The sequence below is a fragment of the Podarcis gaigeae genome, assembly GCF_964106915.1.
Source record: "Podarcis gaigeae genome assembly, chromosome: 8".
NCBI classification, from domain to species: domain Eukaryota; kingdom Metazoa; phylum Chordata; class Lepidosauria; order Squamata; family Lacertidae; genus Podarcis; species Podarcis gaigeae.
The window spans coordinates 70,277,628-70,293,172 of NC_139684.1; the positions used below are offsets into that span (position 1 = coordinate 70,277,628).

General features: G+C 43.6%; 1 protein-coding gene across 3 annotated transcripts; it reads left to right on the plus strand.

Annotated features, from left to right (window-relative positions):
* The first annotated feature begins 425 nt into the window (after nucleotides 1-425).
* PPP1R8 (protein phosphatase 1 regulatory subunit 8) lies at nucleotides 426-13,545 on the plus strand. 3 transcript variants are annotated; one of them, XR_014567137.1, is made up of 8 exons: nucleotides 426-564; nucleotides 5,225-5,285; nucleotides 6,474-6,627; nucleotides 8,344-8,564; nucleotides 9,058-9,202; nucleotides 9,401-9,465; nucleotides 11,063-11,693; nucleotides 11,754-13,545. XR_014567137.1 is itself a non-coding variant. In XM_083750930.1 (7 exons), exons 1-7 carry the CDS (start codon nucleotides 476-478, stop codon nucleotides 11,414-11,416), a joined length of 1,089 nt encoding a protein of 362 aa, XP_083607056.1. In that variant the 5' UTR covers nucleotides 426-475; the 3' UTR covers nucleotides 11,417-13,545. The 3 variants fall into 3 exon arrangements, 2 of the variants coding, with proteins under 2 accessions (XP_083607056.1, XP_083607057.1); XM_083750930.1 differs by having other exon boundaries at nucleotides 11,063-13,545; XM_083750931.1 differs by lacking the exon at nucleotides 426-564 and adding an exon at nucleotides 1,754-2,730 and having other exon boundaries at nucleotides 5,230-5,285; nucleotides 11,063-13,545.
* Nucleotides 13,546-15,545: the final 2,000 nt, after the last annotated feature.

Below are 15,545 nucleotides of genomic sequence, written 5' to 3' on the forward strand. Positions count from 1 at the left end.
TAACGTGCATCACGACGCTTCTTCCCCTTTTATGTGTAATGTGCTTATACCATTTGTAATACAGTAAGAAATGAATTACACATCAAAAATAGGTGAAGGGGAGGAAAATGAGAGTGAAGCCTAAAGATTGCGGTTAAGGAGCGGGCCGAGTGGGGAAATGAGACGAAGCCCAGCGCTCCGCATTGGGCCGTTTGGACTTCTGCCGTCAACATGGCCGCTGCCGCCGCGGCATCTCACGCGACTGACAGACATCGGAGCTGAAGCCTAAGCGCGCAGCCAGGTTCCCGCGCTTTTCGTACCGCCGCCTTGACGTCGCTACGCAACGCCGCGCTCGAGCCAGACCAGATGGGACCAGCGCTTCTCCCTCCTACACACCCCCGCCTCGCCGCGGTGCATCCCGGGATCGCCTCCCGCCCGCCGGGTCTTCCAGCTTCCCGGCGTGCCCCGCGCCCAGCTGAATGGGGGCAGTCACAAGATGGCGGCGAACGCGAACTCTGCCGGTGGTGGCGGCGGCGGCGGCAGTGGCGGTGGCGGGATCATCCCACTTTTTGACTGCCCGACCTGGTGAGGGCGGGTGTCTGTGGCGCTGGAGAGCGGGAAAGGGTCCCGCCGTGCAGAAGGGCCTATATTTCCCGCGGGGAGACGGGAGCGGCATCATGAAGCGGGGAGTGGGCCTGGGTGCAGCAGCCCCTGCAAGCGGGGGAAGGACCCCGAAAGTGCTACGAGCCTGGAATGTTATGCACCTATATATATTTAATATATATTAAAAAATCATTTTTTTAAAAGCCACGGAGGGTGCTTCTGAGCATGGACAGAGAACGTATTTCTTACACTGCTGTGTGGAGTTAAAAGGGCGTCTCTGAACATGAGCAGAGTGCCTGTCTCTCAGTGAAGGGAGGGTATTTCTGCGCCTGGAAGGCAAGGGGAAAACGACCCGTTTTATCACTGAGCGTGCCTGTCTACTAAAACAATTCCATTCAGTACTGCTAAACTCGGAAATAGGGGAGTGAGTGCTTCTAGTCATGTTTGATCTGCACGTTAAGCATTTGTGGCTGTGTGCCCCTGCGCAGAGGCACATTTTAATCCCGTAGCTGCGATGCTTTGGAGGAGAGACAACCTTATTGCAAAGAGGAATGACTGTTTGTTAAGGTCTGAGTAGCAGGTCATGTTTATGGCTGGGGCAATTAAGCAAAACTTGAAACCTGGGGCTCTCTGGAGTTGTGTTGAAAGATGTACACAGTGACCTGCATCTAAGGGATATATTCTCAGTATTGCCTATGTGTGCTTTTCGCTGTCAGCTACTGGCCAGCACTGTGAATTCTGTCTTTGTTGAGGTGTTTACATGCTAATTGCACCTAGGTGTCTAGGAAAATTCTTTGTTTTATTTGAGAACTAGGTCATGCAAGTATGTCTAAAATTCAGAAAACTTTTTTTTAAAAAGTGTTAGTATTGTGGGATGGAGAAGCAAAAGAAAATGTGTCTTTGGGGGATTACTCCCTGCTGGAAATGGATCATTCATTTTGCTTGTTCGGTATTCTGCTTCAATGGGTGTTGAGCCTACTAAGCGTGTGTGTCCTGCAGTTTCGTCTTCATACAAAAACAATTTTCTTCTGTGCCAATTCTAGGAGTTACGTAGGTAACTGCACTTGTGTTTTCTGGGAATTTGTTTTTGAGTAAGAATTTTTATGACAAAAGCAGTGGTCACTCTGGCCAAACTGATGACCCTTCACTTGGAGCAGTTGCTATAGATTGCCCCCAAGTCTACCCATGTGCTTGCCCCAGCTGTCTGAAACCATGCTGAAGGACTGAAGGGAAAGGATGAGTTTTTGTAGTATAACACATTGGAATGCATTTGAGTTATAGAATATGCCCTTTTCATCCTAATATATACATACATACAAAAGTGACTTAGAGGTTAAGTTTCTTCCTCCCTCCAAAACAGAAGGTGTAGTGTAATGCGGTCTGCAACCCACTTTGCCAAAACTGGTCTTGGAAGGACAGGTTTTGATGACAGGACTGGAAGTATATCATATATGTTCACAGTGAAAGGATTTTGGTAACTGCCCACAAAGGTTTATCTTTTGGTACAGATGTAATGTTTCAGTTTTTGGTTAAACAATGAATTATATAATTAATATCCTTTGAGAGTCTAATGAACACATCTTCCTTTATGATGACGGGGCTGCTAAATCATCAGAAGAGCTCTCTGGGTTGTGACTTAGCAAAGTTTTACCTTCTGTGCTAATTATAGCTGGAGCTATCCACTGTGTCACTCTTTTTTTAATGACAGAAGGAATAATTATAGTGAGTGGAAGATAGATGACATATTTTTCATATAATCAAGTTCCAATTTATCTTTTTCTGTGGAAGGATATTGTAATATTTCCCCACCCTTGTTGTTAGATGCTTTTTCTTCTGTCTTTAAAAACTATTTTTCCAAAGCAGCTCACAAAACAAGAAATATAAATAAATAAAAATTACAGTTTCACACAGCAAAAACAGCAGTATAAAAATCAGCAAAAAACCAACCAGTCCTAAAAAGCCTGACAATAAAAACAAATTCTAAAAGACCATCTAAAAATGGGAAGGGAGTGGGCTTGTAGGATTTCCCTAGGAAGAGAGCTGCACAATCATGTCACCACCACCAAGAAGGACCTTTCTCTACCCACCAACCTGAATTTTAACTAATGACAGGAGGGCCTCTGATGCTAACCTTGGGGCTCACGGTAAGTTCATATGGTTGCTTCTCTCGGCCACACAGAGGAACAGTGCCCCTGGGTATTGTTCTCCAGCAGTTAACTATTTAGCAGTGAGTTCTTGTACATATTTGGCACAGATTGGGCAAGAAATGCTTTGAATGCAGAATGTCCCAGGTGCAATCCCTGGAATCTCCAAATACACTGGGAGAACCCCCTGCCTGAAGCTGGAGAACCACTGCCAGCCAGTGTTAACAGTATTGAGCTAAATGGACCAATAGTTTGACTATAAGACAACCCCTGGTGTTCCTAAGGCATTGTGACATGCACTGGGTGAGCTTCATCTTTCTAATGGAGAAAACCTAAGTAATGGACTCTGAAAAAATTAAATTAATAAGACCTTGTATTGTTTTGAGTGTTCAAAGCACTTCATATACATTATCTTGTTATCCTTACAAATACCCTATAAAGCAAGGGGCGAAGAACCTCCAGCTCATGGAACTAATTACCGTATTTTTCGCTCTATAACACGCACCCGGCCATAACACGCGCATAGTTTTTAGAGGAGGAAAATCCGTAGGCATGCCACCCGTAGGCATTCCCTCCATAACACGTACAGACATTTCCCCTTACTTTTTAGGAGGAAAAAAGTGAGTGTTATGGTGCAAAAAATACGGTAGGCCTAACAAAGCCGTTTCCCCCAAACTACATCCACCTGCCCCACACCTGTCAATGTGTGTGATGTCACGTGTTAGACAGGTAAAGATGTGGCTATAAAGGAACAGTTGAGAACCTGATGTGAGCTCCCAGTTGTTGCTTTGCAAATGGGGCTCCTTGATCCGCAAGCCCCACTTTGTCCAAGTACAGGTGCCATTTGAATTCATACAATGCCCACAAATGGACTTCAAAAGGGCTCCACTGTAATGGTGGTCAAAGTGAGCCCCTTTGAACTTTGGCAGGTGGGCAGCTGCACCCACCTGCCAAAGTTTGCTGGCAATGTTTGGAAGAAATAAGAATTCGGCCCACTGGCCAGACCCAATTCCTCACTCCTGTTTTAAAGTGAATATTATCCCTATGTTGTAAATGGTGTGAGACACTAGGCGGAAGCACCTAGTGACTTCATAGCATATTTGAATGGGGAACTCACAATTTGTAGCTCACCCTCTTAGGCCACTACAGTGGTACCTCGGGTTGCATTTGCTTCAGGTTACAGACTCCGCTAACCCAGAAATACTATCTTAGAAATACTAAGAACTTTGCTTCAGGATAAGAACAGAAATCGTGCGGCGGCAGCAGGAGGCCCCATTAGCTAAAGTGGTTATTCAGGTTAAGAACAGACCTCCAGAACAAATTAAGTTCTTAACCTGAGGTACCACTATATTACAAACAAGCCCCTCTAAATGAAGTATAATGACTTCTGAATAACACAAAAAACCTTAAGCGTTTGCAAACACAGTTTTTGTTTTCCTCCATACTAAATTGCTTAAATGAGATACCCATTACTGTAGAGGAGTTCTTATCAAAAGGTGTGCCAGTAGGTCTTACTTCACTGAAGGTCTGTGCAAAGCCCAACTGGATCAGGCAAAAGGCCAGCTAGCATGCAATATCAAAGCAAGCTGCCTTACACTGAGACCAGTGCTCCACCCACCTCAGGGATAGAGAACCACCAGATACGGTTGGATACCCATCAGCCCCACTTACCATGGCCAGTGATCCAGAATGATGAGAATTTAGGTTCAACAATGCCTAGAGTGCACTGGTTCCCCATCCCTGGTTTACTTTCACCGGCAGTAGCTCTCCATGCTTTCAGACAGGAGTTTTTCCAGCCCTACCTGGAGATGCTGGGAATTGAGCCTGGGCCCTTTTGCATGCAATGTGTGTGCTCTGCCACTGAGCTATGGCTCTTCTCTTAATGCAGATTCTGGTCACTATTGTTGCCAATAGTCATGAGTAGGCCTGGCCCAATCTATTCCACTTTAGAGCCATGTAAGCTAGTGACCAGCATCTCATCTTATGGTGGTGCCATAGTATACATTGTCTGAAGACCCATGTACATGGCAGTGTCCTAAAGGTGCTGACTATTAATTTCACTTCAGCTCATACTTTTTGCACCAATTTCCTGTGTTAAAGTCCAGGTTTTCCATCTATCTAATTTCAATGTGTTGCAGCATTTATGGTTAACATACAGTGGTACCTAGGGTTACATACGCTTCAGGTTACATGCACTTCAGGTTACAGACTCCGCTAACCCAAAAATAGTACCTCGGGTTAAGAACTTTGCTTCAGGATGAGAACAGAAATCGTGCTCCAGCGGCACGGCGGCAGCAGGAGGCCTCATTAGCTAAAGTGATGCTTCAGGTTAAGAACAGTTTCAGGTTAAGAATGGACCTCTGGAATGAATTAAATACTTAACCCGAGGTACCACTGTATTGCTTAAGAAAGAAAGTATGAGAGTTGGATTTTGTTTGTAGGGGTTCTAAATGTGACTTTATTCCAAAACAAAACATATTTCTGTTTTTGTTTCCTAGGGCAGGAAAGCCTCCACCCGGGTTGCACCTGGATGTAGTAAAAGGAGACAAACTTATTGAGGTATGAAAATAGATGCAGAACAAATTATCCTGGACCAGGAATACACTTCTAGTACTGGGTAGCTATAGAAATAATTACAAGCATCAAACACAGCAATAAAATCTCCTGCATCCTTTTCCCTTTCACTCCCGCAATGTCTGATGAGCACTTTCAGTATCCCAAAGTAGAAGCAGGCGTTGGTACCCAGTGCTTCCTTCTGGCATCACCTTTTAACAGGTGACAGTTCAGAACTAGAAGGGCAAACCTCTATTTTTTTGCTGTACTGAGGAGGTTGTGTTAGTTTTCACAGTAACTGAATCCCAGGTATTTCCATTTTACAGACAAGTATGACAAAGTGATGTGTTGAAGGGCTCCCTGGTCCAAGTTCAATTGTAGTATGCCAAGGAGGGAATGGATTGTGTTGACACAAGAATTGCCCATATCTCTGCTTATTAACAGGAGATACTTACCTCCAAACTAAGCGCCTGTCTGTTTGAGCTGTAAGCATCCCCTAGGATGGAATACCTTTCGAGCCCCACAAAGCTGAAAGCAGCACACTGTAAATTGTCAGTTGCAACGTACACATGTTGTTCAATTCACACAGGTTTCTTAAGCACTTGATACTAACCAAGCCATCTTTACCTTTGTTCTCGTTTTGAGTTCAAAGGTATAACTAGTGATCGGCTAGGTCTAAAAAGTGCAACATCAAAACAAGCCATGAAGTAATCAAGCTCAGTGTGTGGAGGATCACACAGGGTTATAACTCAGAGGCACAAATGAGTTCTTACCCGTCTTGTGGCTTCAACAGCAGTGAAGCTGATCCTTTGTTCCCATTTCAACTTGTAAAAGCTGTACCAATAGCAATACCAAGAAACATAATTGCTGCATGGAACATCATTTTTAATTTGTAACTGAATATGGCCACTCCCCTGGCACAGACATCCCCAAACCCGGCCCCCAACTGTTTTGGGACTACAACTCCCATCATCCCTCGCTAACAGGACCAGTGGTCAGGGATTATGGGAATTGTAGTCCCAAAACAGCTGGAGGAGCGAGTTTGGGGGTGCCTGGTCTAGCAGCACTGATAAAAAATGGATAAGCCCTTCCCTCTGTTGCTGATAACTCAGTCTTCTGTAGCAACAGCAGTTATGATGGAAATGTCTTCTTCTAGTGACCTTATGTTGCTGTCTGTCTGCTGTCTTATCATAGAAACTGATCATTGATGAAAAGAAATACTATCTCTTTGGGAGAAACCCTGACCTGTGCGACTTCACCATTGATCACCAGTCATGCTCTCGGGTCCATGCTGCCTTAGTCTACCACAAACATCTGAAGAGGGTTTTTCTTATAGACCTCAACAGCAGTAAGTTGATTGATATTTAACCAAGTAATATACAGGAGTGGGCAGCGCAGAAGGAATGCTTGGGGTGTATTTTCAAGGGATTTATTTATTATTTTGAAAAGGATGAACTAATACGCAATTCACATAAGTGACACATTGTTAATATCACATTTTTATTAGAAATTGTTAATACATGTTTAATTTGGTGTTTACAATAAAAATATTGGTACCATACTTCAGTTTTCAAAACACTCTACTCTTTATTGTTAAACTCCTTAACATATTGTCTGTCCTTAATAAATACTTTGAGGCTTCAAAGCACTTACATTTCAGTAATCCTTGAGTATCAGCCAGGTGCGAAAAATGGCACCTGGGCTTTTGGAGGTGCTCGCAAATAGAGAATATTTAGGTGCAAAATGCACCTGGTGCCCTGCTAATTTCAAACCCTGATGGTGTCATTTCCAAAAAGGATGCCCTGGTGGTTTCCACTATAGTTTTAAGATTCCCATGGCAGTGGGTGGTGGAAATTGGAGAAGGTGCTGTTGAAACAGTACTTTTCTGAGCAACATTCTCAAGTCATCTTTCTTCCCCATATTATTATTACTATCATTACAGGGCCTTCACTGCAATTGCTCCAAGGCTTTAGAATGGCCTCCCTAGTGAGGTTTATCCCTGGTCTGTTCTTGTGGCTTTTTCAGATAAGTTGCTGCACTCAGCTCACACTCAGAAAGGGACGCCGTGGTCTTGTGTTGCCACTGTCAATTTGTATTGTAATTTATTGACCTGTGTTCATTGCTGTTTTAAGGGTTCACAGATTTTAGCTGGCCTTCGTCCCAAAGCCAAAATTTGAGGGTGCCAGAATTCTCCCCCAATTACAAGCTTACATGTTTGTCAAGGACATTCACTTCCCCTCCTCCCCAGCTCTTACGTTTGGAGCTGGAGCAGTTGGGGCCAACCCCATAGTTGTGGAAACCAAGAGCAACTTCAGGAACAATCTCTAGCCCCTTCCCTAACTCTGAATTTGGAGTTGGGAGGAGGAGGAGAGTATTTTGGTAACGCGATGCTGAGGCCCTTTTGAATGTCTTCAGCACCAAAACAGCCAGCCTCAACCTTTGCTTTGGGAGCACTGGGCAGGCAGGAAAGTGCTGCTGCTGCCACGACATGTGCCAACACAGCCAGCCCTAGAACTGCAGTTCCTCCTGGAAGCATAGCTCAGCTGTGGTCTGAAGGCACATGAGCCTGCCACTTTACTGAACTAAGCAGATTTAGTCTGATCAGTGTCTGGATGGGAACACCTATGTACTTTATTTCATATGTATATACCGCTTGATTGTAAGGAAAAAAACGCAAAGCCAATACACCACATTGAGTTCTGTAACAGAAGAAAGGTAGAACAGAAATGTATGAAAACAAACAAACAAAACTATCGTCTTCAAGCTGAAGAATTACTCTAACCACCCAAGTTCCTTCTGACTCATACCAGAGGCCAATCGATCGTTTGCCATAGCGAGCAAAATTGCAGAACACTGGCTGTTTAGTGCTGCTTGTCTCTTGGAAGCTGTTTCAAAAGCCTTGGAGAATTGGGTTGCAAATGTTTCATTTAATCAACTAATTCAGATTTTCCTGGAAGAACACAGTGAAATAATTTCATATACTTTCAGTGGGGCCCCACATCTAGCTTTGAATAAACTGACAGCTAATGGACAGTTTCTTCTTTTTTTATTCCAATATTCCCAGCACATGGCACGTTTTTGGGTCATATTCGTTTGGAGCCTCATAAGCCACAGCAGATTCCCATTGACTCTACGGTTTCCTTTGGTGCCTCCACAAGGGCCTATACTCTGAGGGAAAAACCTCAGACGTTGCCCTCTGCAGTAAAAGGAGACGAGAAGATGACCAGTGAGGACGATGAGCTCAAGGGTTTGCTTGGACTTCCAGAAGAGGAGACAGAATTAGATGTGAGTTCACCCACAGCATGACACCCATTTTCCCTTGTGGAGGGAGCACGGGGTTCCTTGGCTGGAAGCATGGCATAAGCAACAGCACCAGAACAAAAGTCTTCTGACCTTGCAAGTGTTAGTCTGTGCTTGTGTGTGACATACCTACTTTTGCAGCCCCCCATGGTCTGGCAAGTATGGCCAGACCTTTTCATAGAATTGTAGAGTTGGAGGGTCTGTGAATGTCATCTAGTCCAGCCCCTTGCAAGGCAGAAACATTTTGCACAAAGTGGGGCTCCAACCCACAACCGTGAGTCTTGTGCTATTTCAGACCACTAGACCAAATTCCCATTCTCCCCCGGCTAAAACAGGTGACTGTTCAGGCAGGCTACCAGCTGACTTGCAGTTAGCTTGCTTCTATAATATTGTGGGCACCTTGAAGCCTGTCCAATCCTAAATGCTCATGGGGGCAGGAGATGGGGAGTTTAATATTTATTCTTTGTTGGTTTTTTAGAACCTGACAGAATTTAACACAGCCCATAACAAGAGGATCTCCACGTTAACTATAGAAGAAGGAAATTTGGATATCCAGAGACCAAAAAGAAAACGAAAGAATTCCAGAGTAACATTCAGTGATGATGACGAAATCATCAATCCAGGTGAGCACTGTGGATGTGTTCTATGTAGGCCTCGCTGCATATTGCTGTCTGTTCCGTGAGCATAATGTATAGAGGTTTTGCTGTTAATAACCTTTCACTTTGAAAAAGCTGGCATTAAACCCCCTTCGGTGCTGAATACACTCTTCAAAATTCATTTTAAAACTAACCACGGTATTTCAATCTGATTCACCCATACAGAGGATGTGGACCCTTCTGTTGGACGCTTCAGAAACATGGTACAGACTGCAGTTGTCCCAGTGAAGGTATGCTTCTAAATCAGAAAACAGCCTGTTAACATAGCCTGTGAAAACTGCTGTCTTAGATAGGGATAGTTATAGCCAGGATGATATTAGATCCAGATGTTCGGTTCTTTTTATTGCTAGACCAGTAGAAATATGTTTATAGGTAAGACGTGTAAATAAGACTTGCAGCCGTGTCCTAATGACATTTTACACTTAAGTTAAGTACCTTTGCATTGTACTGTGGATTGCCGTTTAACCTTTTTTATTTAATTTTTATTTGGAAAGACATGATTAAGTTATAAGTAGTCATTTTTTTTAATGCAACAAAAAGGCTTATGGCAAGCTCGTACTGTGCTCCTTCCTCGATCAATGAGTTGTTTCCATTACAGTGGTACCTCGGGTTAAGTACTTAATTCGTTCCAGAGGTCCGTTCTTAACCTGAAACTGTTCTTAACCTGAAGCACCACTTTAGCTAATGGGGCCTCCTGCTGCTTCGCCACCGCTGCACAATTTCTGTTCTCATCCTGAAGCAAAGTTTTTAACCTGAGGTACTATTTCTGGGTTAGTAGAGTCTGTAACCTGACCCGTATATAACCCAAGGGACCACTGTATTTAAAAAGAAAACACAAAAGGCAGCCACCTCAAGCCAGTCACAGTTGCAAGTGACAGCCTTACTTTATTATTATTATTATTATTATTATTATTATTATTTATTATTTGTACCCCACCCATCTGGTTGGATTTCCCCAGCCACTCTGGGCGGCTTCCACAGAGACCAAAAATACACTAAAATGTCACAGATTAAAAACTTCCCTGAACAGGGCTGACTTAAGATGTCTTCTGAATGTCAGGTAGTTGTTTCTCACTTTGACATCTGATGGGAGGGTGTTCCACAGGGTGGGCTCCACTACCAAGAAGGCCCTCTGCCTGGTTCCCTGTAGCTTTGCTTCTCGCAATGAGGGAACCACCAGAAGGCCCTCGGCACTGGACCTCAGCGTCCGTGCAGAATGATGGGGTGAAGACGCTCCTTCAGGTATACCTAGGCCTGTGCCTTGGAATTCATGAACTCAGGAAAGATTTGGATTGTCAAAAAAGTAATATGTTGTTAATACCACATCCTGCTGCTCTATAATGCAGTTGTATTCTGTGCAGCTTCCTAGGTGGCTATAATATGTTTCCCACTGTTCTCTGCTTTTTGTCCATGCCAAGTGACATTATGTTTTGGTAGGAAGGAGATGTGTTAGGTTAAACCAGATAAAACAGATAACATCCTTGGAACCTCTTACTGTGTTGTGACTAAGCAACCAATTCCCTGAGGGTATTACTCCTTGCCAGTTTCATTCCAGCAAGTGCTTAATGAAAGTGATGATGGAACTGACAGGAATGGGCTTGATGCTACAAAGTAGTTGCATTAAGCAACTCATTGCATCTACCTGAGGGCCACATCGAACATGAAAACCAAGCTGGTTCAAACACTTAATTCTTCATACACCATATAAATTATGAAGATTTAATATATACCGATGAATATTTGGAAAGAGGGAAGCACAGATTCCTCTTCAGTGGTTTGTATTGGGAGGTTGTTTCAAAAAGTAAATAGTTGTCCTTTCTACTGCAGAAAAAGCGGATGGACAACTCCGGTTCCCTGAGCGCGGATGAGTCAGCCACGCGGCGCATGCAGAACTTTCCCTATAGCGGAGGATTGTACGGCGGCTTGCCTCCCACTCACAACGAGACAGGCGCCCAGGCCCATAGCATTCATGGCACTGCGCTCATTGGAGGCCTGCCAATGCCCTATCCTAATCTTGCCCCGGATGTGGACTTGACTCCGGTTGCACCCTCAACGGTCACCATGAACCCAGCTCCAAACCCTGCTGTCTTTAATCCCGAAGTTGTGAATGAGCCCAAGAAGAAGAAGTATGCAAAAGAAGCTTGGCCGGGCAAGAAGCCTACCCCTTCTCTCTTGATCTGAGGAGCAGAGCTTGATCTGTCCTGGGAGACAGGAGCACAACCAGCCAGAGTGGACAAAAAACTCTTCCAAGTGCAGCACCCACAGCTTTCAGAATCGGGTCCTAACTGTGTGTCATAGCCAGGTTACAGGGGTAAGCTCCCCTACAAAACCAACCTCTGGAAGAACTCTACAGGCATTTAGAAAAGAGAGGTGTTCTCCCCCCCCCCCCCATCTGCGGAACCACACTGCCTAACAGCCTTTTCTTCTTTTACTCAACCCTGGTTATTTTTATCCTAAGGTTATTCATGAATTTAAGGGGCACGAATTTAAGGGGCACAATGGTTATTTTTATCCTAAGGTTATTCATGAATTTAAGGGGCACTGTCAGGTAACACAGAGTCAAAATTAACAACTCTGTCTTGCAGAGTTCAGCTTAACCAGCTGGTCTCAGGTGAATATTCATCCTCAGAAGTGGACCTGATCAGTTTTCTAAAGAAGCACCTGGTTTGGGTATAAGTAGTACTCATGTAACCCATAGCTTGCTTTTAAACATGCGGATCATGAAGTGCTTTAGTCTAGGTACACCTCGTTGTGCTTGCCTTGTAAGTGAGTATCATCTTGAAGGCTGGAAGCACAGGGAAATGGTAAGAAATAAAAATCAAGCAGATTATTTGCTGCTTAGCATTCTAGATTGAATGCACCAAGAAGGAAAGGAATATCAAATGAGAGCTCTTAAGGTACTTTTAACAGTGGCCCTTCCAGAGAAAACGCAGTGTAGTTGCATAACACTCCGTGTGGGTTGGTTTCCTATACACAAGCAGAATTTGTCACACAGTTCTTTTTTTTTTTTTAACTAATCCCAAAGCCCATGAAAGGTTATCCAGTTTCTTAAGTGCATAATGACTGCAGTTCTGTCAAATGGGGATATTGCGTGAGCTAAAATAGTTTCCGGATCTCAGCTCCACCATTGTGCGGTTTGACCTATTGACTTCAGTTTTTCGTTGAACCAAAAGGAGCTCTAAGGCTCTAGTTCCAGATGTTTGGAATCAAAAGACATGATTGAGATGTGTATATTGTACACACTAAAGTAACTATGGAAGCAGAGTTGTATTGTCTTTGTTTGAGAGTCTTATTATCCAGGCTCTTGGCACTGGGCAGGCTCTTAATCACACTGCTTGATGGGTCTCTTCTTGGTTCTGTGTACTTAGATGGTTAGCATCTCCAGTGGTTTACTGTTCCCTGTAGTACAACATGGCAGAACAGTGGTCAAAGCTCAGCCAGAGTCAGGCACATCCTGTTTGGTTTGGTTTTTCCCCAGGGGGGTGGGGAGTTAACCACATTCTTAAGTCCTCCAAATGAACCAAGTGGGATTTTAAAAAGCTAGATTGTGTCTGTTATTGCAGAAACATTACAACTATCCAAGGTTCCATTTACCACCTAAAGTATTGAGCAGGACAGAGATTTGGGGCCAAATAATTCAGGATATCTGCTGCTGCTTTAAAAAATGAGACACATATTCTATCATGGGGGGAGTCTGAATGGAATGTCTTGAAGTCACTTCACTTCTACACAATCTGCTTATCTCTGTTTCATCTGACGGTGTACATAGGACCCTTTTGTGAAGATGAAGTTGTGTCTATATTGTGTAGTTATATAACATCATAATCTAGGTTGTGATGAAATGGCTTGTGAGCTGTAGGATTCCATACTCCAAACCTTCTGTAGCCTCACTTGCAACCTCTCATCTTTGGGATATTTTTAGTTAACTTTTACCCGGCTATTAAGCAGTCTTCTGGTATGGAAGGCAGCTCTTCAGGATATGTGGCCAGTTTAAAGCAGTTAAGGTTTCCCTTGCTGGATTTTAAATGATTTTTTTTAAGTTACTTGTTTTGCAAGATGTGTCCCTTGGGATTTTACTGATTGCTGGTCTTGGCCCCTCACCTCCATGGGATGGTGCAGACTTTTAATTTCAAAATTTAAATTTCTTGGAAGCCAGTTCTGGCCAACATTGAGCATGGGGGAGGATGAGTGAAAGGTGTGGGGCTCTGTACAGAAGTTTGTACATTTGTGTAATAGGCCTTTTCACACTCTGTTGAGCTTTTTACCTGTAACCTTTACTACACTGTAAATTAAATGACTGTTTTGCCAAATTGAGAGTTCAATGTGTGTCCCAAATCTTAACAGCGCAGTCGGCCAGGAAATGATCCTTTGCCATTTCTGGTCTATTTGTTTTAAATATTTCTTTTCCCAACCAGCATATAGTATTTTCTGAAGCAGCTTATCGTGTTTTTAGAAAATCAGGAACAACATCAATCCATGAACAAGCCAACAGAAAATAATAAAAACAGCAATAAGCAAGAGTCCAATAAAGAAATTTTTAAAAATATAGGAATATAAAATGGCACCTAAATGACAGAAGCTTTGGCACAAAGCATGGTGTTCTGAACATGTGCTTGCAGAAGAAGTCCTTTCTCATGTTGTCATCCATCTGACCTTGGAAGGGGAGGGGTACCCAGATCAGGTCCACCAGCCACGATCAAAATTGGAAGCAAGCAACCTGGGGCTACCCAGATGTCGGGCTCCCATCAGGTCCAGCCAGCATAACCAGTGGTCAGGGATGATGAAAGTTGGGAGTCCAGACGCATCTGGAGGACAACAGTTTCCCTTCCCCTGATCTAAGTAAGCAGGCAGGTTCATAGAATACAATATATGAATACAGTGGACCCAGGCTGTTTCAACACTTCATGGATCAAACCCAGCACTTTGAAGTGCATCCAGAAACATACTGAAAACCTGTATAGCTCTTTCCGCACAAGCAGAGCATGTTCATTCTGACAAATTCCAGTTAGAATGGTGAACTGCCATATTGCTGGGCTTGCATGACTGATGTATCAGATGGTCCGGGTTCCTGCTGGGGGTGTGTAGCTTCAATGGAAAGGAGAACCAGGAAACCCTGTTTTTTCTTTTATGAGAGTGGGCCTCTAGAAGCAGGCTGCTTTAATTCCCACTCATTCCTTAAAGAAACCTGACTCTTGGTTTGCTGCGTTTTTGGCCACCATGGTTGCATCAAGGCCACTCTACATGCCTTGGAAGACTATACTCTATGACCACCAAAGTGCAGGAAACTGCAGGATGTTGGTGCGTTAAAAACTGGGTGGCAGGGTGAAATTAAACAAGTGTGTGCAGCCTTTCCCACTATGGAGGTGCAATGGTAGGAACTCTTCATCTGTAGAATTTCAGCCTGTTACAAGACTGTTGATGATGCAGGGGGCAAATCTAGTACATTTTGTTTCCCAAGTAAAGAAGGGGTGCTCAGGTTTTGTGGCTCCATCACACCCTGCTGAAGGAGAGAGCCAGAGCTTCAGCCCCTATGGTTAAAGGTCTGGAAACCACCTATCTTTTGAATTTTTCCAGCCCCTGGTCCTCCTTGCTTGCTTCCCCTCAGAAGCGTTACTCAAATGTAGAGTTTTCCGTCTCTGAAAATAAAGGCGCATAGTCAGGTTGCATATTTCATTATAAAGCCAAATGGGGTTGCAATCTCCTTTTTACCTGGGAGTAAGCACCACTGAACTCGATGCATAGGGTGATGCTGAAAACAAATTGGGGTGGGGGTTTTTGGGAGGGGGGTTGTGATTGTGGCATAACCTGATTTAAAGGGTGGCTGGGGGCTATTTATTTTTGTACTATATTTTGTTGTGCAAGTTTTTAATAGATTTCTACTCCCTACCCCTGCAAAAGAAATGATTCCTGATCTTTTATCAGGAACTGAAAAGGTACTACCTCCTGATTGGTAAATTGAGAATCTTACAGGAAATTAAAGGAAAAAACCAACACACACTTTGTATACAAACTGTAGCATTTCAGAAAGAAACCTTAATTTTACATCCTGCACTGTATATGTATGCTCCTGTATTAATTGGGACTTCCAAGTTGTTTATTATTATTATTATTATTATTATTATTATTATTATTATTATACATTTTATACCACATCTTCTCCAAAGAGCTCAAGATGGTGAACATGGTTCTCCTCCCCATTTTATCCTCACAATAACCTTGTGAAATAGGTTAGGCTGAGAGATAGTGAGTGGCCCAAGGTCACCCAGCGAGCTTCGTGGTCGAGTTGGGGGGGGGGGTGTCCAGCACTCTA

Excerpts from the sequence above, each read along its gene's own strand:
- PPP1R8 (XM_083750930.1), top strand. The coding sequence starts at position 476 with ATGGCGGCGAACGCGAACTCTGCCGGTGGTGGCGGCGGCGGCGGCAGT. Across the intron at positions 5,286-6,473 it reads AAGGAGACAAACTTATTGAG|AAACTGATCATTGATGAAAA; the intron begins GTATGAAAATAG and ends GTCTTATCATAG. Across the intron at positions 9,203-9,400 it reads TGACGAAATCATCAATCCAG|AGGATGTGGACCCTTCTGTT; the intron begins GTGAGCACTGTG and ends TCACCCATACAG.